Source organism: Typopeltis vanoorti, chromosome 20 (genome assembly GCF_054136105.1).
Source record: "Typopeltis vanoorti isolate ZY-2024b chromosome 20, IOZ_Tvanoo_1.0, whole genome shotgun sequence".
Taxonomy (NCBI): Eukaryota; Metazoa; Arthropoda; class Arachnida; order Uropygi; family Thelyphonidae; genus Typopeltis; species Typopeltis vanoorti.
In genome coordinates, this window is record NC_143568.1 from 93,808,673 (window position 1) to 93,830,698 (window position 22,026).

Consider the following 22,026-nt stretch of genomic DNA (forward strand, 5'->3'; position numbering starts at 1 on the left):
TGTCAGAAACATCATATCACAATATGTGATATGATGTTTCTGACAACAATAGGTTTGCTTTTAGTAGTGATGTATATTACTACTACTTTCACAAATTTTGTATTTAAGTTCAGCTTTAGCACAAATACAGTATTCTTTTCAGTTGAAATTTAAAACAAAATAGTACTATTATGTATGTAGTGTATTTTGCACACATGAAAGCTAGTATAATAAACAACTCAGTCACTTTTTTGTTTTTGTATATATTGTGTTTATTCATAACCTTGATAATACTACAGACACAGTGTAATAAAAGGTATTAGCATATAAGTTAACAGATAGTGATTGAAAACAGAAAGAAGACTAGTTGATGGGCTGATGTTGCAGAGATAATCAGTTTGTCACTGTGTAGTAATACTATTTGTTGGAGATTACTAGTACTCGACAACTTATGCAAAATTCTACTCGCCATGAGAAAAAATAGATTTGACCAAGACCCTCTCCCATTTTTTAATGATATGTCCAATAAATAATAGGAGTTCCATAAAGTGATTAGTGGTACTGTATTGTTTGGAGAACATTTCCTTCGTGCAAAGACCATTTCAAGAACAGCAAAAACATTACTGATTTTTTGTAAAATATAATTTATTATATTAATTTTTATTATTAGAATGGTCCTAATATTCTTCTGTTTAAAAAAAATTGCTTAAAAAGTTATTTTTTATTAAATAAAAAATATTATAAATTTATATTCAGTCTGCAGCTACTTGCCAGCTAGAGAAATCTTCTGACCAAGGGCAAGTGGGCAAACATATCTGTCAAGTCTTGGAGATTACCATACTCTAATTTCCTTATGAATGGTCATGCTATTGGTATAATTCTTGACCTGCTGTTATAGGATGCTACAATCAATTTAATAAAGAGCACCACACTGCAGTTGACACATCTGAATTATATACAGTAAATTACATGATATCTGGCTAGAACTCTTGATCAACATCAATTAAACATATTCAACATCAATTGAAACTCACTATTGTCATTTTTGGCATAATATACCCTCAAGTGTGTACAGATATTATGAGAGTCCAACATAATTAATATTTCATGCCAGTTTCTTATCGACAAACTTTCTTCCAAATTGGTCTATTATAGTATTTTGATATGTGATATTCTGATATCTGTCAGTCCTCTGACTTTATCTGCTGTTAATTTCAATCTTTTAAAGTACTTTGAGCAGCATCAACCTACCTATATTCTGATCTTCCTCTCTTTTTCCTGCCCATCTCTGCTTCAAACATTTGTTTTGCTAATTTTTCACTCCCCATTCTGTTTAAGTGACCACATCATCATAATTAGCTATCTGCATGGTTAGCCTAGTGGCTATGCGCTTCGCAACCATATGCCTGGGGAAGGAGTGTCCTAGGTTCGATTCCCGTCAACGACGCGAGGAGCTTAAGGCTCTTCCTCAGTCATAGCCAAGTTAGCCGGTCTTGGGCGTGGACAGCAGTTTTTTCCACCAGTTTATCTGGGGGTTTTCATCCCGCAAGCAGGCAAACCGGTCCAGTGAACATACACACGGATTACAGTCAGGAATACTGACCCAGTCATAGGCCTGATTCGTCAGCTATGCCAGTTCCGGAGCACAGATAAAATTTGGGGGGACTGAGATGGTGCCGTACCTCCCTGTAAAGGGGACTCATAGCAGTGTATCATCATATGATTATTATTATTATCATAATTAACTGTACTTATACATTTTCAAATATTGATTAGGTCAATTTCATTCTGATATCTTCAATTTTCATTCTGTTGATAGCCTATCTCTTCATTTCCCCTGATTTTCCTCAAAACTCTAATTTGGTGAGTTCCAGTAAATAACTGTGCATTACTTCTAGCCAACTTCCATATGTTAAAGCTGGTTTGAACATTCTTATATACTAGCAGATTTCTCTCTCTTGCTGCACATAAATTTAACCAGCTAGATTACATTCATACCAGTTTTACTTATTCAAGGTATTTTCCATCTTTAAAAAAAAATGTGCCTATTGGAGCTAGAATATGTAATTTGTAGGTTCACTAGGGAAGAAACACTTTTTCTGTATTTCTGTGTATTTTCATAATTTTCGTCTTTTTTATTGCTCTTTTCATACCAAATTATTTAATTTGGCTAAAGCAAAGACGATATTCTACGCCTGGGCAGTGTTCATGTCTTTTTTAAGTAGTGCAAGCTAAGGCAACAATGCCACAAGGATTGTATTCTCATAAGCTCTCTGATCAAAATTTCAAAACTTCTGAAGTTTATACATATATTTGGCTTTGAAATAAGGTTGGATCTTTAATATCCCCCATTTCTATACAACTCATTTACAATCTAAAGATAAAGTCTTTGATTCATCACCACTAAAACTTTTTGACATTCATCACCACTAAAACTTTTTGTACACTTGCTATGATATTTTTAAAACTTAACTGAATTTATTCTAGAAACACAAAATTTTCTATTAACCTTTTTTTTTTTTTTTAGCATTTATGTGATAATACTTGGAATACAAAAGTATACTGCTGAAGAAGAAAACTTTCCCATAAGATAATAGGAATGTCAAAATATTAAGTGAATGGGAAGTGGTTGTTTAAATTTTTTCTTTTAAGGTTACATGGTGGTCAGCATTCATAGTGATGAATTTATGGTGACACAATACATGTGTTAGAATACTTACTTTACTTAACGAAAGTAATTCAACATTTCTACCTCTACATTGAGGTCATCATCAGAAAAAATACATATGTATAAGATACAAGCTGCACTATACAAAACTTTAATAAACAACTAAGTTGCAACCTAACCAGAGAAGAAAAATTGGCCCTTAAATCCTTAAAAAATAACAAAGACATTGTGATTACAAAAGCAGATAAAGTTAATGCTACCATTGTCCTCAATCAGACAGCATACCTGGAAAAAATGAATTAGGTATCCGACCACAACACGTACCAAATGGCGAATTACAACCCTACAAACCACATCTAAAAGAAAACAACAGAATTAATCAAACTGGTGATCACATGGTCAGAAGAAACCAAAAAACTAATACCGCATTATGCCTGTGCTCCCAGAATTTATGGCCTGCCAAAAATACACAAAACAAACACACCACTACGACCTATAGTTGAAGAAATCACCAGCCCTAATTATTACCTAGCCAAGAAATTAGCAGCCATACTTAAGGAGTTGGTAGATCATTCCCCCCCCCCCCCCATACATAAAAAATGCACAACACTTCATAAACAATATTAGAAACATCACATTCAACAATGAAGATTTATTAGTCAGCTTTGACATAACTACCCTTTTCGCTAATGTCCCAATCAATGACACTATTTTTCTCTTACAGAACATATTTTCACCTGACATAACGGCCCTCTTTGCTCATGTACTCTGCTCTGGGTATTTTGTGTGTCAAAATAATTTTTACCTACAAAAAGAAGGCCGCAATGGGCTTACCACTTTCCCCCCAATAGGTAACTTTTACATGGAAGACTTCAAGCAATAAGTTCTAGATTCAGCCAGCCTAAAGCCCAAAGTCGGCTCAGATGTGTTGATGATATTTTCACCATTTGGCCCCACGGCCGAGAAACATTAAATACATTCCTAAGCCACTTGAACAAACAATACAAACATATCTAATTCACCATTGAATTGAAAACAACCACTCTCTTCCTTTTCTAGACACATTTGTCACGTCTTCCCTCAGGCTGTCTCTCCTTCACAGCCCACACACACACACACACACACACACACACACACACATACACAGGCCAATACATACATAAAAATTCATACCACCATCCAACACAAAAACTAGGAATCATCAGCACCCTCAAACACAGAGCCCTAACAATTTGCTTTAATGAACAAGCTCTGAACCAAGAATTTGAAATTATTAACAAACATTTGTAAAAAAAAGTCTACAATAAAAAAACAGTTTGCAAGATCCTCCATAAAAATGCCACTAAAAGTAAAAAAGATTATATACATGCCATAGCAATACCCTACATTAGGGGCATTTTGGAAAAAACAGATAGAAAACTACTTAAATACAACATTAAGACAACCTTCAAACTCACGACAAAATTAAGAAATTTACTTAGCTCTTCCAAAGATCCTCTTCCATACCTGGCCCATCCTGGGCTTTACAAAATCCAATGTACATGTAACCTACTCTACATATGGGAAAACAGGATGCATGATCCTAATCAGAAAAGACGAACACAAATGACACATTAAATACCTCCATTATGGTAAAACAGACCTATCAGACATTCACTCCAAACATGCCAAAATGACTGGAAACGCACTAAGTCCTTACACCACACCAAAACCTGGTTTGAAAGAAAATTCAAAGAAGAGTGTGAAATGCTGAAACATCAAATCATCCAAAGTTGAACAAAAATGATGGATTAATTATTCCAAGAATGTGGAGGACCCATCTTCAACCCATATAGCAACTAGAACAACCCCGAACAGAAGAAAATCTCACTTTAAGCTATTTCTTGTGGCAGGATAATTATTTAAATAACATTGGAGGAATTACTATGGATTCTTCTTTCCACCACCACCATCATCTTGGATGCAAGTATTATACTTAATGAAATCCATCTCAAAAACTTGGCTTTAATGCAGGAATCATTAAATCTCATGCTGTGGCATATTTTCTCATTTTGCAATTTAAATTAGTAGGATCAGTCAAATGCAACAGTTAAAAAAAAAAAATAATAAATCTGAAATGCTAGAAAACTTAGCTAAAATGAATGTTTTTGTCATCCTTTACAGTAAAAATTGAAATGTCTATATATTCAAAATCTACGGTATATATAGGTTAAATAATAATAATAATACTTCTAAATATATAGCTGCTTCGTGATAATTCATTTCCCATGTATGAACTATGCTTTCTCTAGAACTATCTTCGATAGGTGGCTGGAGTTCTGTGTAATTAAATGCTGCTTCTTCAAAGAGATGATGAATATCATGAGGAAGTTCAACAATACCTAAAAAAAGAATGAATCATTCAGGAAGTACATAAACTGACAAATTTTATACAGTAGAATCCAGTTAATTGAGCCATTGGTTAATTGGAGCAGCCATTTATTTGAAACCAATCTTAAAGATCCAAACCAAATTGAGAAAAATTGCCAGTTTTCTTTGCTTATTTGGGACAGAATATGTGGCATTCAAGATTATCCCTCTGAGGTAATTGTTTGTAAATGGTTAGTTGATTTAAGTTTTATTGGCACAATAGGTGCAAACGTCATACCATGCCAAACCACAGCTTATCAATGACCTCATCAGCTTTGTTCCTCCACATTTTTCGGTGACAAATGACTTCACTCCTCTCACCGACTCAACTTATACAGAGTATTATCTTCTACGGGGGGTGACAGTTTTTAACTAGCATCAAATCAGAAATGTATAGAAATTTTTAAGTGCTCTATTTTTTGATCATTTTGTTTTTAATTTTAATTTTAAAAAATTCTGGACCCTTACCAAATTTCCACGTACGTATTTGTCACTAGCTGAAAAAATTGCCTTACCAGTCCATATCAAAGGTCATTCGTCTAATTCCAGTCACTGTCATCTGGCTATACCAGAAGATGACTTTTAATAGGATTACATCAAAGGACAACAAGTCTCTGTTGATAATGGCTATGAGGAAATTTATTAAATGTGTACATATTTCACTATTGTAATTAATTTGAATAAATGATTTGTTGCTCAGTGTTTTTAACTTTAACATAATTGGACAGCTGCTTAACTGGGCCAAAACGTTCTAGCCCAAATTTAACCCAATGAACAGGAATCTACTGTACATATATAAATAAGATTACCTATTCTTTTGAACTTCTTTAACAGATATAAAATCTTTGGACAATACCCTTTTAAAATATCAAATAATCTTGATATGTACTAAAGAAAACAACGAGCACTGTTTAACAAATGGCTACCATATTCCATGAGTAAATTTCTTAATTAATGCCGCACTCAAAGTTTCAACCATTATATCATGTTCATTCATTCATCATACAATATTATTACCAGAATCACTTATGTTTAATTATTTATTCACTTATGTATTTATTTGTAAAATTTTGGCTAAGTTTCATAGCCGAATAAAATATCATGTTCATCTTTACAAGTAACAGAACATACTAACATTTAATAGACAGAAAGCTAAAATAATAATGAGAGATATGATAGGTATTGTGTGTATAAAGGTTAATGTGAATCTCCTGTGATGAGTCTGACTCCATGGAGATAATCTGCATAATAATAAAACTTTGACTAAACTAACATATTCTTGATGGCTGTTTTACTACATTATAGCCTGATTCAGCATGTAGTAAAATGTAGTAATGTAGTAAAAGTAATAGTAATGTAGTAAAGTTTTAATGTAGTAAAACAGCTATCAAGAATCAATATTACCATACAAATAAATGAACCTGTTGATAAATTAACATATATTTAGTGATTAAAAAATGAACTGCAATAAACTTTATAAGGATAATAAAAATTGCCACAAAGGAACCATTCAGAACTATATTTTCATTCAGAGGTTTGCAAAAGTATTCCTCAAGCATATTCCCAACACCTTAGATCTATCTTTATCCATTTTTTAAAAGAACTTTAATTTCATCAGGACAGTTTCCCGACAATTCAATGAACTACGTTTTTTAGATTCTACCATCAATCTATCAGGAACTACTGAAATTCTCAAATGTTCTTTATCTGATTCACCTGTCATAATTAGGTGGAATTTTCTTACAGAACTAAGTTATTGATTTAATTATATATAATTTTGATTGTTAATTGAATCCTAATTTTCCTCAAAATTAGGATAGTTAACAGGTGGTATCGTTGGCAGTATTATATTAAAAATCTTAAGAATTTTAAAGAAAGAATAATTATGGGAGATTGCTGATGAATGAAAATGGTAGATTAGTAACTACAGATGAAGTATCCAGTGAGCACAACAAGGTATTTCATCCTTGTAAGTGGGAGATCAGAAGCTTGGGTATAGAGGGAATGCTGGAGGAGGGACTAATGGAGAGTGAGCAGGAAGTATATGTGGAATTAAGTAAACTACATGTTAATAAGACAGTACAACTGATAGTGTATCAATGCATATCTTGAAGGAATGCTCCAGGGAGTTAACTATACCTTTGTCATACCTGTTTTACATGAGTCCTGCAACAGGGTAGGTCCCAAAGGAGTGAAAGAAGATAAAATTGTTCCACTTCACAAAGAGGAGGGGGGTGGGAGAGACTAAGGCTTGAAATTATAGGCTAAGCTGTGTGTCTGGAATTATGGTAAAGGTTGGTGAGGGCTAGGATCTAGAAATGGGTTAATAACAGCAGCAGTTTCTGTGACATTCAGCATGGTTTGTCAAAAAGAGGTTGTGTTTTAGCAATCTACTCATGTATTATAACAAGGTAACAAATACATTGGCAAATGTAGATGCACATACAGATGTATATGTGGATTTCGCAAAGGCCTCTGACAGATTTCCACATGACAAGTTGATAAATAAACTGGAATGAAGTATGTTAGACAAAAGACTGATGAGTTGGATAGGTGACTGGCTATCAGAAGGTATTATTAGAAATTTGTGTATGTGGTAGCAGGATCTAGAAGAGGAAAGTCATAGTGGTGTACTATAGGGTGGGCTTTGGAGATATTCTTGAGTGAAAATGATAACTGGACACATGCAGTAATTTGCACATGATGCAAAGTTGGGAAGAACTATAAGGAGTAGAGCAGATGTTATTGCCTTACAGGAGGTTCTGAATAGATTATGTGAGAGGGGATGCCAGGTTGGTGTTCCGTGAAGTGTAAAGTTTGAAAGTTGGTATGCAGGATGGGATACGGAATACACAACTGCTGGAGAAATTTTGAAGGAGGTGGAGGAGATGATGGATAACGTTATCCCCAATATGACACCTGTTTAAACAGACATATTACTAAAATCATGAGAACATCACAACAGATTATGTACAAGCAACATATATAGATTACTGTACTTTGATCTCATCAGATGGTTTTCAAGGAGATGACTTTTCAAGGAGAATATATTGGAGAGGATCCAAACAACTGAGTAAAGAGTGGTTTGCATACCATCTCTTCATACCATCTCTGGAATACTGGGTATGAAGACAAACTGAGGAAATGCAATTTGCAAAGCCTTGTGGATAGCAAGAAGAGGGGGAACTGATGGAGACATAAGTTGGTAAGAGACAGACAGAACAATAAACCATCAGAGATGAGTTTAAACACAGCTTGATGGACTCTGTAAAAACGAGGGCCTCTCATGATGCATCTTTTGACTCAGTGGGGTCTAATATTGATCATTATTTTCTTAGGCATCTCCACAGAGTTAAAAACTCATTGTGGGAGACTATAGTAATTATTATTCACACAATACCTATCATACTTCTACTGAAACTCATTCATCAATGAAGCATTCACAACCATCACTGGCAATCTATTCCATCCTTTCACCACCATAAAAGCAAAATATTAGTCCTTGCTCTCTTGCTAGCCACTCTTACACAATTTCCATGGTTGATCCATTGTTCCCTTCTTTCCTGCCATGTACTGAAAAAGTCTTCAGTGTCAATCTTAAAACACCTCTTTACTATCTCCTCTTTTCTGACCATCAACTAATCACTGTAATCCACAGACCTTCAATCTATCCTCAAAGGGATTATTCTATAGACATATCAGAATCTTAATCGCTCACTTCTGGATCCTCCCCTACTCATCACCCATGGAATCCAGCTAACCAGATCTGCACACACACAGTAATCTAGATGTTGCCTTATTAAAAGCCTTAAAAGAGGAATTACCCACCCCAACCCTGCATATATATATATATGTGTGTGTGTGTGCGCGCGCGCGTGCGTGCGTGCGTGTGTGTTTTTGTTTGTTTGTTTGTTTTCAATATCCAAGTAATCTGATGAGTCATTTTTTGCCACCTTTGCAATATGCTCTCTAAACTTCAACTCCTTGTTCACAACCATCCCTAAATCCCTGCCCTCATCAATTTCCTACAGTCCAGTTCGATTAATGAAGTACACAGCTTGTGATCTCTTCGCACAAAAGTGACCTTACACTTTGCCACATCAAACTGGCAACCATTATCCTTTGTCCATGCTGCCAGTCTATGTAAATCATCCTGCAGGATCTCTGTATCATCTTCATTGACCATCACTCTTCCCAGTTTTGCAAAACTTGGAAGAGTGAAATTTCATTCCTTGAAATTTCAATTTCAAGAAATTGAAATTTCTTTAATCTCTCTTCATGCTCAGTATTCCAGAGATTGCACATCACTCTTTACTCTGGAATACTGAGTATGAAGAGAGATTAAAGAAATTTCAATTTCTTGAAATTGAAATTTCAAGATATTACTGTACTTAGATGAGATCTAAGTACAGTAATCTATATATGTTGTTTGTATATTGCCATCAGCAGCCTTATGTGCCAGTAGGCACAGAAAGCATTGATAATGATGATATTGCCATCATCTGTTATGATGTTCTCATAATTTTAGTAATATGTCTCTTTAAACAGGTGTCATATTGGGGGGAAAAAACTGGATATTTCTTCTTATATAGTAGCAGTCCAAGCATAGAGCTCTACAATACACCACTAGTCAATCACTTTCTGGATTCAATTCTTTCATGTACTATTCTTTGATGTTCTGTCCACCAGCTACTCTTTTATCCATATCACCACGAGATTTTTATACCCATTCGCCACAATTTATATAACACAGCTCCATGTAGTGTCTTGTCAAACACCTTTGCAAAGTCCAGAAATATTATGTGTAGCCATTTCATTCATCTAACTCAATTTTCATTTTATATCAGAATTTTCACTTGTCAGTAACTAGGGTAATTGCATTGCTTCTCTTCAGAAGCAATGCAACTATCCTGATTACTAACAAGTTCTGTGATGCAAACATCAGATCTAGCACTCTCAAACTCCTAGTCCCTTCCATTATATGGTTTCTCAGATTATCTCTTAGCAGCTGTAGAAATTCTATTTCCTTCCAATTTATATCCATGTAGTTTTGAAGTCTTTCATAATAAGTACTTGCCCTGTACTTGTGTTAATTTGCTGATGTATGCCATTCATGTTTTCCTCATAATCTGCTGGAATACAAGGGAGAATGTGGATATATAAGAATAATAATAAAAGCTGCATATTACATTGATGGAACTAAACTGCAAGAAATTTATGAGGTTAGGAATTTGGGAGTGATGGTAAATAGGAAGTTGCTGTTCAGAGGGCATGTTGCAAAAACATGCAAAATAACTCAAAGGATCATTTTGGATGTTGTAAAATATACTGACACTTAGGGATAAGAAAGCTGTCAACACTCTTTTATAGGGCTTTGATATGATCACATCTGGACCACTGTGCTGATATTTCTTGAGGGTTTTGCCTGGATTTCATGGGAACGAATAAGTAGTTTTGAGGGTTCCAAGGCAGGTGATCAAGATGGTGTAAGTCATATGAAACATTTCATATGTTTTGAAATGTTTCATATGTATTTTGAATTTTTTTTTTTTTTTCAATACATGACAAAAGGAAGATACAAGAGAAGTCAAGTAAAAGTATGGTCAGCAGAGATGTGAGAACTATATTTTGCTTAGAGTGTGGTGAATGAATGGAATAGGTTGCCAGAGGTGGTTGTGAATAGACTGTCACTGACTGAATTTAAGGTGAAGTATGATAAGTGCTGTACAAATGATTAATGGGACTTCCTATGATGGGCTTGAATTCATAGAGTTGCCAATCAATAATAATAACTAAGGAAAGAATTGTAGAAATTGAAAAATATTATTAGGAAATATGGAAATGTTTAATGTGGAAAAGGTTTCTTATGAATATCAAGTTATGTATTTTGGAATGAAAAGATTGCATGCTGTGTATTACACTGATGAGAACAGTTCCATCAGTGTAATGTTTTATTATTATTATTTATATAGTACTCTATAGAGTCAAAAGACTAATCACAGAAGATCCACACTATCCATTAACATGACTTTTCACTGTTGGGGTGCCTCACAACCACCTCTGGCAATCCATTCCCCTCATTCACCACTCTCTAAGTAAAGAACCTAGTCCGCACATCATTACTAACCTCACCCTGACTCTTAGACAATTTTCAAGTGTGACCCCTTGTTTTCCCCCTACTTCCCATGTATTGAAAAATATCTTTTCTATCCATCCTATAGAATCCCTTTAGTAACTTATAAGTTTCCATCATATCCTCTCTCTCCTCTGCCTGTCAGCCAAACTCTGCAACCCAAACACCTTCAATCTATCCTCATAGGGAACATTCTAAAGACTTGCCACGAGCTTGATCACTCATCTCTGAATCCGCTCGACCACTTTCTGGTCCCCTGGAAATAAAGATGACCAAATCTGTGCATATTAGTCAAAATGTGCCCAAATCATAGTCTTATAAAGAGGGATAATAACCTCCATATCTTTACTCTCAATATTCTCAATGTTTTCTTCAACATCCAAGTAATCTTCTGAGCTATTTTGTCAATGCTTGCAATATGTCCTCTAAATTTCAAATGTCTATCCACCATCACTCCCCAAATCCCTAACCTCATCAATTTCCTGTAATCTACCACTTTCAACATGATACGAAATATGTAACCCTTTCATCCCAAAGTGAAATTACCTTATATTTTACAACATTAAATTGATAACAATTGTCCTTTGTCCACACTGCCAATTTTTTTAAATCATCCTGTAAGATATCGACATCAACTTTATTAACTACTGCCCTCTCCAGTTTTGCATCAACAGCAAACAACTGAATATTGTCCTCCTCAAATCTTCTGCTATATCATTAATGTACAAATTAAAGAGTAGTGGTTCTAGTACAGAGCACCTGGGGACACTCCACTAGTCACCTTCAGTTGCCATGATTCCCCTCCATACACCATACTTAGTAACTGAACTATTTCTTCTGCTTGTGTAACTTTCCTACCAATCAGCACTGAGTAAAGTTATTTTTCCATAATCATTCTTTCAATTACTTGCTATGAATAAAAAACTCTTTTGGATTTGGCCTGCTTAGCTAATTTTCTCTTGAAATATGATTTAGCCTTCATTAACATACTAATTACTCTTCTTGTTTGTGCTTTATACTGCTCGTGGGCATGCTGATCACCTTGTTTATATTCCTTCCATAACACTTTTTTTTTTGCAGCTACTACTTTTTACTGTTAGTCATCCATTTAATCCCTACTCGGTCTATCCTCCTGACTTTGGGTTTACACTCTGATACTGCCTTGCTCAAAAAACAATCCTGGATCACTTCCCATGCACTAATGACATTCATTCCATGTAGTTTTTTATGCCATGGCACTGCTCCAAGTTGCATCCTAAGTTTGTTAGAATCGCCAGCTTTGTAGTTCTGCATAAACCCTTTATTGATCAAAATTTACACATGTTGAGCAACATCCCAGGACAAGAGTGCATAGTCATTTTCCCCAATTGGAGGAAAATGACCATGCAGTCTTCCTTTTTTTTTTAGCTTTCCTTACCATATTTGTCATCCTTCTTGCTTGTGCTTTATATTGCTCATGAGCATGATGATCACCTTATTGTTTATATTCCTTTCACAATGCTTTCTTTTCTTTTGCTAATATTCCAGAAAATTGATGCAGCTAGGTATTTGAGGGTGTTTGTGCATAGGGAGTTGAAATTCAGAGGGCATACTGTCAAGTGGCAAGGTATCTGATAGGATTAATTAGTTATTAAATAACACATTAACAAGCTGAGATAACCAAGTAATCCTATCAAATATTTCCATCCATATGTTCACTGGGCATCCACATATACCATATGGTTATTCTGATGCTTGGTGATGTGCTACTCCAGTCATTGCGATGTGGTCCTATTGTATGCTTTTCTGGAGGCTTCAACTCTCTGAAGATCAGTCACTCCACACACTCCATCCATCCATCTCACTGATCGTCTAGCCCTTGCTCTTTTTACAGGAACTTTACCTTCTATTACTGTTCTGAGAAGTCCTCCTTCCATCCTTTCAATGTGTCCAAAATATTTTAACTTTTTTCTGTCAATATCCTTAAGGAGTCTTCAAGTTCTACTGATCTTTTCCAACACCCATTCATTTGTACATCTTTCAGTATATGATATCCTCAACAGCCTTCTGTAACACCACATCTCAAAAGCAGCTATTCTTTTCTTACCTGACTTCTTTAGGTTTCAAGTCTCACATCCATAAGTCGCTGTTGGAAAAACAACCACAACTTTGTTCCAATGGAGATAGATCCATCCCTTCAGATTTTAGACAAGTCTCTGACTGTTGTTTTACCCATTCCTAATCTTCTTTAGATGTCTTCTGAATAGCAATTCTTCACATTCCAGGTACTCAAATTTGCTGATCCTCAATTCTTTCTCCACTAAGGTACACTTGTTTCTCAAGAGCTTCCCTGTTTGTATTTCCTTTGAGAACCATAATTTTTGTCTTGCTAGGATTGAGTTGAAGTCCTCTATTATTACTGATCTTGTTAACGTTATCAAGAATTTGTGCTAGTTCTTCTTTGTCATTATAGAGGAGTATGGTATCATCAGCATACCTCAGATTACTAATCAATCTGCCACCTATCCTAATTCCTGTCTAGAGCTTATCCAATGCTTTATGCATGATGTCCTCCACATATATACTAAACAAGTGAGGAGAAAGTAAACATTCTTGCCTAACTCCTTTTCCAACATGAAGCCAATCAGTTAATCCAACATCTGCTCTTACCGTGGCTTGTTGCTCCCTGAACAAGCTGGCTATCAATCTGATAGTGTGTTGATGAAAATCCATTCTTTTCATTACTTACCACAGTTTCACATGCTGTACGCAGTCAAAAGCTTTAGAGTAGTCTAAGAAACACATTACCAGAGGGAGTCTGAATTCTTTATATTTTTCTATGATCTGTCTAAGGCAAAGGTTCTGATCTCTGATGCCCTTATCTTTCCTAAAACCTGCTTGTTCCTTGGGCATCTCTGCCTCAACTTTGGCCTCAATCCTATTTAGTATGATATTCAATAAAATTTTGCTTACATGAGATATTAATTAATAGTTCTATAGTTCTTGCAAGAATTCATATCTCCCTTCTTATGCAGTGTTATGAAAAACAACTTCTTCCAGCCTCTAGGCCAAGGTTTCCCAAACTGTGTTCCATGGAAAGTGAATAAGTGTTCTGTGAAAAATTATCAAAATTAATATAAGCCCGGAACGGTTTTAAATGCTGCGACAAGTTCAAACATGTTTAAAAATCAGGTGTTCCTCATTTTGCGTGTGGATTGTGCTATTAAGGCCAGCATGTGCTGGCCTTGACTCAGCTGCTAGCTGACAGCGGTTGTCGACACCTCCGAGTGCAAGTGAAGTATGGAAGTATCTATTCTAGGAAAAGTGTGCTCACAAGCAAAGTCAATGTGATGCGTTGCAGCCTGGCATGCCTGTAGCATGCGCTGTCGCATTTTTGCAATGCGATACAGCCTGCTTCAGCAATAATGTGTGCTTAGCTTTGCATTGAATATGAGACGATGATACTCGACTCTAACCAAGGTGTTCCGTTAAAATTTAAGGATATGTGAAGTGTTCCGTCTTAGGAAAAATTTGGAAAAAGCTGCTCCAGGCCATGATCCAGTTTCCCATATCCTTGTAATCAATCTATGAAAAACTCTTATCCACCCATCCCCTGTGGCCTTGATTAACTCTGCTGGGATTCCATCTGCACCTGGGGCCTTATTGCTGTTAAGCAGCTTAACTGCTCTTTCAACTTCAGGAGGTTCCAAATCAGAATTTTCCTGGTGAGATGGCTCCTCCATATTTTTTTTATCCACTCTATTGTACAGTTCCTCACAGTATTCTTTCCAACTGTTTTGATTTCCAATTCTTCTGTTAGTAATGCTCCATTCTGTCTTTGATAACATTAAATTTGGGCTTAAACTTGTGCTTTACATCACGAACTAAATTAAACATCCTTTTATAATTGTGTCTCCTCATCTGTAACTATCTCTTCACATTTTTTAGTATAGAACTTTTCCTTGTCCTGCTTGATGGCTCTTCGGATTTCTCTAGGTAATCTCATATTCTTCAGTCCCTGTGTCTCTTTGTTTTTCCAACTGCCTTCTTTTGATTAGTTCCCATGTTGAATCTGATATCCATGGGTCTCTTGGTCTTCTTATTGGAACGAGATACTTCTTGTCTGTATCCTGTATTATTACCTTGACTCCTTCCTAAAGCAATTTCTGGTGAGTTCTCCTCATTGGTCTTCAGAAAATCATCCAACCGAGTTGATGTTTCTTCTATGAATCCACTGGGAATTACTCTAACATCCAATCTAGTGGGATGTGCCTGAGTTGGAAGTTTTTGGAGTCTCACTCTTACTTTGTCTCTTACTAGCTGATGGTCTGTACCACAATCTGCTCCAGGACAAGTATGTACATCAGAGATGCTTGTCTTCCACCAATGGGGAGCCAAGATGTAATCAATCAGGTACCTTGACCTATCAATGTTAGATATCCAAGTATAGGTCTGTTGTGGGTGTTTCTGGAAGCAGGTATTGGTAATAACTAATCATGGGAAAATTCCAACAGTCTTTCACCATGGGTGTTAATGTTCACCCAGACCAAACATGCCACGCTCAGGCCTAACTTATACTCTTTCCCACTTTTGCATTTAAGTCCACTAAGATGTAAAATATGTCTCTCCTTGGTAGAGAGTCCAAAACAGTCTAGGTTTCCATAGAATTCCTCACTCTTTTCTTCAGGCTTGTCCGTGTGGGGGTGCATAAACTACCATGATTGATACATTAGTAGGCTGAGCCTTATGTATCCTATCATTAACAGGATTATAACCAACAAATCTACTTTCCTGAGCTGTCTTCAGTATCACAGCTACCCATGATGCTGATGCTTTGAATCACTACCTGAGTAAACAACTAGCTTACCATCCTGTCTTTTGAAGTGCTCTTCTCCATTCCATCTGGTCTCTGTAATTTGCAGGATATCAATTTTATACCTATCCATTTCTTTACAGACAATCTCAAGAGTACCCATCTGTAGACTACGAACATTCCATGTGAATATGTAAAATTCCCTTTTAAGATTAATCCTATACCTTCTATGTTGCTCATTCACAATATAACTGCCTTTTTTGGGGGTCAGTAAGTCCCACTACCTCAATATATACTTCTTGAACAGGACCCCTCTGCCTAAGCCTTAAATGCAGCTCTGATTATTCTGTGCGACAACCAATGTGGCATAAGATGAATTATAAGGCACAACCATATTAACATTTTGGAGTGAAGTCACTGCAAGAAGAAAGTGGTAGAGTTGCAGAGGCCCTTTCCACATAAGATGAGATGAAATAGCAAAATAGGAAAGATTCACCACTAGCCCTTGAATCTTCTCTCTTCCATCATCTAAGTGGATGATGATGAGGCCGAATGAAATATTTCCACTTCTGTCTGTCCCTGGAGAGTGCGAAAAATTCTGTCCAGTTTGGTATCGCTTGTTGTGATTTGGTTTTCAGGTCCTCTTTTATTTTGTCTATCCATCTAATTCTGGGCCACCCTTTGGATCTTTTACCTTCCATCACTGTATTCAGGGCTTTAGATGGTAATCTTTCTGTTCCCATTCTGGTCACATGGCTAAACTATTGCAGTCTTCTTTCTTGGATTTTGTCTACTATTGTTATTTCTTGTTTTAGTCATTTCCTTATGTCTTAGTTTCTTAGTCTATCCATAACTGTTAATTTTAAGGAAAGACAACATATACTATTATATTAATTAAAGTTATTTAATTAATATAATAGTATACATTGTCTTTCCTTAAAATTAACAGTTATGTATCACCAACATATTAGTCTATCCAGCAGAGATACTCCAAGTAATCTTCTTAGCCAACCCATTTCAGTAGTTAATAATTTTTTTCTCTTCAGCCTTTTTGAGATTCCAGCATTCATTTCCATCGAGGAGTATTGGGAGGATCATTGTTTCATAGATTCTTACTTTTGTTGCTTGTTTAATGTCTCTTGACTTGCATATTTTATTAAGTCGTCCAAAAGTTTGGGATGCTTGACTGATTCATCTGTTTATATCTTTTGTAATTTCACCATTGTACTCAATTACTCCTCCAAGGTAGGTGAAGTTTTCTACCTGCTCTAGGTTCTTACTATCAATTTCAATTTTCGGATTTGTGTTTCTTTTTCCTATTTGTATAATTTTTGTTTTGTGTATATTTATGTTTAATCCAAATTTTATACATTTTTTCTTTTATTTTATTAGAAATTTATTGTAGATCTTCTGCCGTGCTTGCAAATAATGCAATGTCATCTGCAAATTTTAAATTTGTAATATTTAAGCCCTTACTGGTTGCTTCTTCCAGTGTAAGACTGAAAAGGTCTGGTGACAGACTGCATCCCTGTCTTACACCGCACTCTGTGCGGAACCAGTTGGTTAAGGTGTCCTCCACTCGTACTGCACTTTCAGATTTCTCATACAGATTCTTTATTATTCTTATTGTTTTGTTGGGAATTCCAAATTTTTTCAGAGATATCCATAGTTCTCTTCTACGGATTGAAACAAATGCCTGACGAAAGTCTATGAAATTTATATAGCAACTTTGGCTGTACTCTAGTGTCTTTTCTATTAACTATCTTAAGGTGAATAGTTGATCAATTGTGCTGCGTCCTGGTCTGAAACCTGCTTGTTCTTCTCCTAATGCTAGTTCTATGCCCTCTGTTGAAAAAGAAACCGAACTTTTAATAGAAAATAAAACACAGGCCAATTATAATTACCCAAATCATTTATTTCAATCAATATACTCTCCCTCAGCTTAGCCACGGCATTTGGCACAGTCAATTAATTCGTTAAATGAGTTTTTTATATTGGTTTTTGGGATACTGTTGAGGCTCGTGGTTATTGCCGCTTGATCATTTTTAATGGTGTTGTATCACTTTCCTTTCATTGGCAAATGAAGTAGGGGGAAGAGAAAGAAGTCACAGGGTGCTAAATCAGGTAAATACTGCGAATGATCCAACACACAAACTTGGTTTTTGCTCAAAAACTGTCTCACAATGTTTGAACGATGAGATGGTGCATTATTATGCAATAGTGACCAGCTGCCTACATCACGATATTCATGCCATACGCAATGAATTCTCGCTATTAATCGCTTCAAAACTTCGAGATAAAACTCACCATTGACCGTTTGGCAAGGCAGAATGAATTCTTTATGGATAATGCCCTTGGAGATGTAGAAACAAATCAGCATTGTCTTTACTTTTGACTTCTCTAAGTGACTTTTTTTTCAGATGCCCCTCTTCTGGTGGTCTCCACTCAGCACTCTGGCTCATGCTCATGAGTATGTTTCGGGCTCATACTCAAAACACCATGTTTTGTCACCAGTAACGATCATTTCAAGGAAGTTTGAGTCCATATGAGCGGTTTTAATGAGATCCGTGCAGTGTTCAATTCGAAACATTTTTTGGTCGTCGGTCAACTTGTGGGGAACAAATCGCGAATTTAATTTACGAAGACTCAAACTCTCAATCAAAATTGTGCACAGTTGATTTTGGAATCCCCAATTCATCTTCAATCAATCTTACAGACGATTTTGGATTTTCTTTGATGAAATCAAGCATTTTTTTGGATGTTAAATTAGCTCAGTCCAGTATTTGGACGGCCCCCGCTTTTCGTCATTCTCAAGCATCTCGTGACCACTTTGAAATTGCTTAAACCACTCATAAACTTGAGTACGAGATAAGCATTCATCACTGTATGCTTTTTGAAGCATTTGATGTGTTTTGGTAAAACTTTTACCAAGTTTAACACAAAAGTCAATCGCAGCTCTCTGTTTGAAACTCGTCTTCCGACAGTTCGTCAAAACACAGTCACTCTTGGCACAATAACTTGGCTTCTAATGAAACAAATGTAACAAACTGTTGACACAACACTAATGCCGCTTTCGACAAAAAAAAGATACAACAGGTGGCGCCACTAGTTTCTTCTATTTTCAAAAAGTTCAGTTTCTTTTTGGACAGAGGGTGTATATATGATTTTATTTGTTTTTGGAGTACTTTCGCAAAAACCTTACTTGGAATACTGAGGAGGCTAATGCCTCTGTAATTATTGCATTCTGTTTTATCTACTTTTTTGTATATAGAAGTTATAACTGATTTGGTCCAATCAGTAGGCAATGTTTCATTTTTGTAGATCCTTTCAAATAATTATTATTATTATTATTATTACCACGGGCTACTCCAGGAGTCCTTAGACTCATCGAGGGAGGCCCTAAACATCATGTTCACGCAGCTGTTCAACATTCTCACAGTATCTATCATACCTTGCCTTGAACTCGTTCACTGTCATAGCACCCACAACAGACTCTGGCAGCTTATTCCACTCATTTACCACTCTAAAAGTAAAGAACCCAGCTCTAACACCCCTGCTAACCACACTCTTGCTCAGCTTCCATGGGTGTCCCCTAGTTCTCCCACCACCAGTCCTGATCTCAAAAATATCATCTGAATTAATCCTATAGAATCCTTTTAGCAATTTGAATGTCTCAATCATGTCTCCCCTTTTCCGCCTATCAACTAGTTTCTGCAACCCACAAATCTTCAACCTGTTCTCATATGGTTCATTCCATAGACCTGCTATCATCTTAGTCACTCGCCTCTGGATCCTCTCAACCTCCTCCCCATCAAGAAGGAACCGAGGTGACCAAATCTGGGCACAGTAGTCGAGATGAGGTCTTATCAGGGCTCGGTACAGAGGTACAATAACTTGTTTTTCTCTGCTCGTCAAGGTATTTTTCAACAACCAAGTGAGTTGATGAGCTGATTTAGCTACTTTCGCAATGTGCCCCCTAAACTTCATCTCCCTATCCACCAACACTCCCAAGTCCCTGGCCTCATCAATCTCTTGGAGTACAGTTCCACCAATGTGGTATACTGCTGCTAATCTTTTCACTCCGAAATGCATAACCTTACATTTTGTCACATTAAATTGACATCCATTCTCCTTAGTCCAGAACTCCAATCTATCTAAGTCATTTTGCAAGACTTTGACATCTTCTGCATTCACTATCGCCCTACCCAACTTTGCATCATCAGCGAACAAATGAACTGTCCCACTTAGACCCTTCCCTATATCGTTAATGAACAGATTAAACAGCAGTGGTCCAAGAACAGAACCCTGTGGCACACCACTAGTCACAGGCCGTTTTTTGGACTCTACTCCTGAATAAACTACTCTTTGATATCTCTCCATCAACCACCCAGCTATCCATCTCACCAACCCTATATCCATTCCCATATGTTGTAGTTTACGGATTAGAATTCCATGTGGTATCCTGTCAAACGCCTTTGCCAGGTCCAGCAGTATCACTGTAAACCCATTTCCCTTATCCAGTTCAGCCGTCATCTTGTTATAAAACTTGAGCAAGTTACTGAGGCATGATCTACCCTTCACAAAGCCATGCTGTCCTCTGTACAGTATCTCATTTTCATCAATCCATTCCTGTATTTTTCCCTTGACTACTTTCTCCAAGACCTTGACAACGACTCCTGATATGCTGATCGGTCGGTAATTTGCAACCATAGTCTTGGATCCTCCTTTATGCAGTGAAACTATTTTCCCCTCTTTCCACGCCTTCGGGACTAAGCCAGACCTGAGACTCAGATTAAACAACATGGTCAAGGGCACTGATAATTCATTAGCCGCTTCATGCAAGACCCGTGCCGGTATACCATCCAATCCCACAGATGTATTCACATTAAGGTTCTGTAATAGACTATTCACCTCCACTTCATTCATCACAATTCCCATATAAACTAATGGTTCCTTCATTTTTTCAACGTCACCACCTGGATGATATACTTTTGCAAAGTGCGCGCTCAGTAACTCCAATATATCGACTGGTTCAGTGAACTCTTTACCATCGTCATTCCTTAAAATCATTTTGCCATGTACAGTTTTTTTCTTGCTTGCAGCATATTGAAAGAACTGTTTGGGATTCTCTTTTGCTTGCATAGCTAGTTTCCTTTCATAATCGGCTTTTGCTGTTTTTACCACACTTGTTACCCTTCTGGCCTGTACTTTATACCGTTCGTGTGCCTGCAGGTCACCCCTTTCTTTAAATTCCCTCCATAGTTGTTTCTTTTTTTGCAGCTCAAGCTTAATGGTGTTATTCATCCATTTAACCCCTCCTTGTTTCACTATTCAGACCTTAGGTATACAATCAGCCATAACCTCCTGTAAATGCTCTTTGATCACTTCCCATGCTCTATCGACGTCCAGCCCTTGTTCACGCAGCTGTTCAACATTCTCACAGTATCTATCATATTTATATGATATGATTCATATTTATAATAATGTTTTTAATGGTTTCAAAAGTTGTTCCTTTCCCGCTTTTAAGAATTCTGCATGTATCTGATCAATACCAGGTGCTTTTCTAGTTTTAAATTTATCTATGCTGTGTGTGTGTTATTATTTCTTTGGTAAAGATATTTGTTTCCTCTTCCATTTCAGTGGCTGGAATATTAATATCCTGAGAGCTGTTTTTACTACATAAGTGTCTAAAGTATTCTTCCCATCTGGTTTCACTTTCAATTAGTTGTCCCTCTTTGTTTTTGATCATTAGCATTTTTGTTGTCCGTGTCTTACTAATTTGGTCTATTTGTTTATATAATCCATGGAGGTTATTTTCTTTTGATTGCTTCTCTGCCATTTTGCATTTTTCTTTTAATCAGTTACTCTCGTCTCTTTTAACTAGTTTTCTAATTTCTCTAGTGAATCTATTATATTCATTTCTGTTATAGTTCTGTTTTAATTTCATGCTTTTCCTTTGATTGCTTAACCTTTTTATTTCATTCGCGATCCAATCCTTTTTACTTTCTCTTTCTGTGTAACCTATTGTATTTTCTGCCAATCTTA

At 36.3% G+C, this 22,026-nt stretch overlaps 1 protein-coding gene across 1 annotated transcript in view; it reads right to left on the minus strand.

Annotated features, from left to right (window-relative positions):
• LOC150095666 (two pore channel protein 1-like) overlaps positions 1 to 22,026 on the minus strand; it is a 355,100-nt gene that overhangs the window by 323,737 nt on the left and 9,337 nt on the right. Inside the window, exon 2 of the mRNA XM_090409936.1 lies at positions 4,877 to 5,028. Coding sequence (XP_090266062.1) covers positions 4,877 to 5,028 — 152 coding nt within the window. The remainder of the gene's footprint in view (positions 1 to 4,876; positions 5,029 to 22,026) is intronic.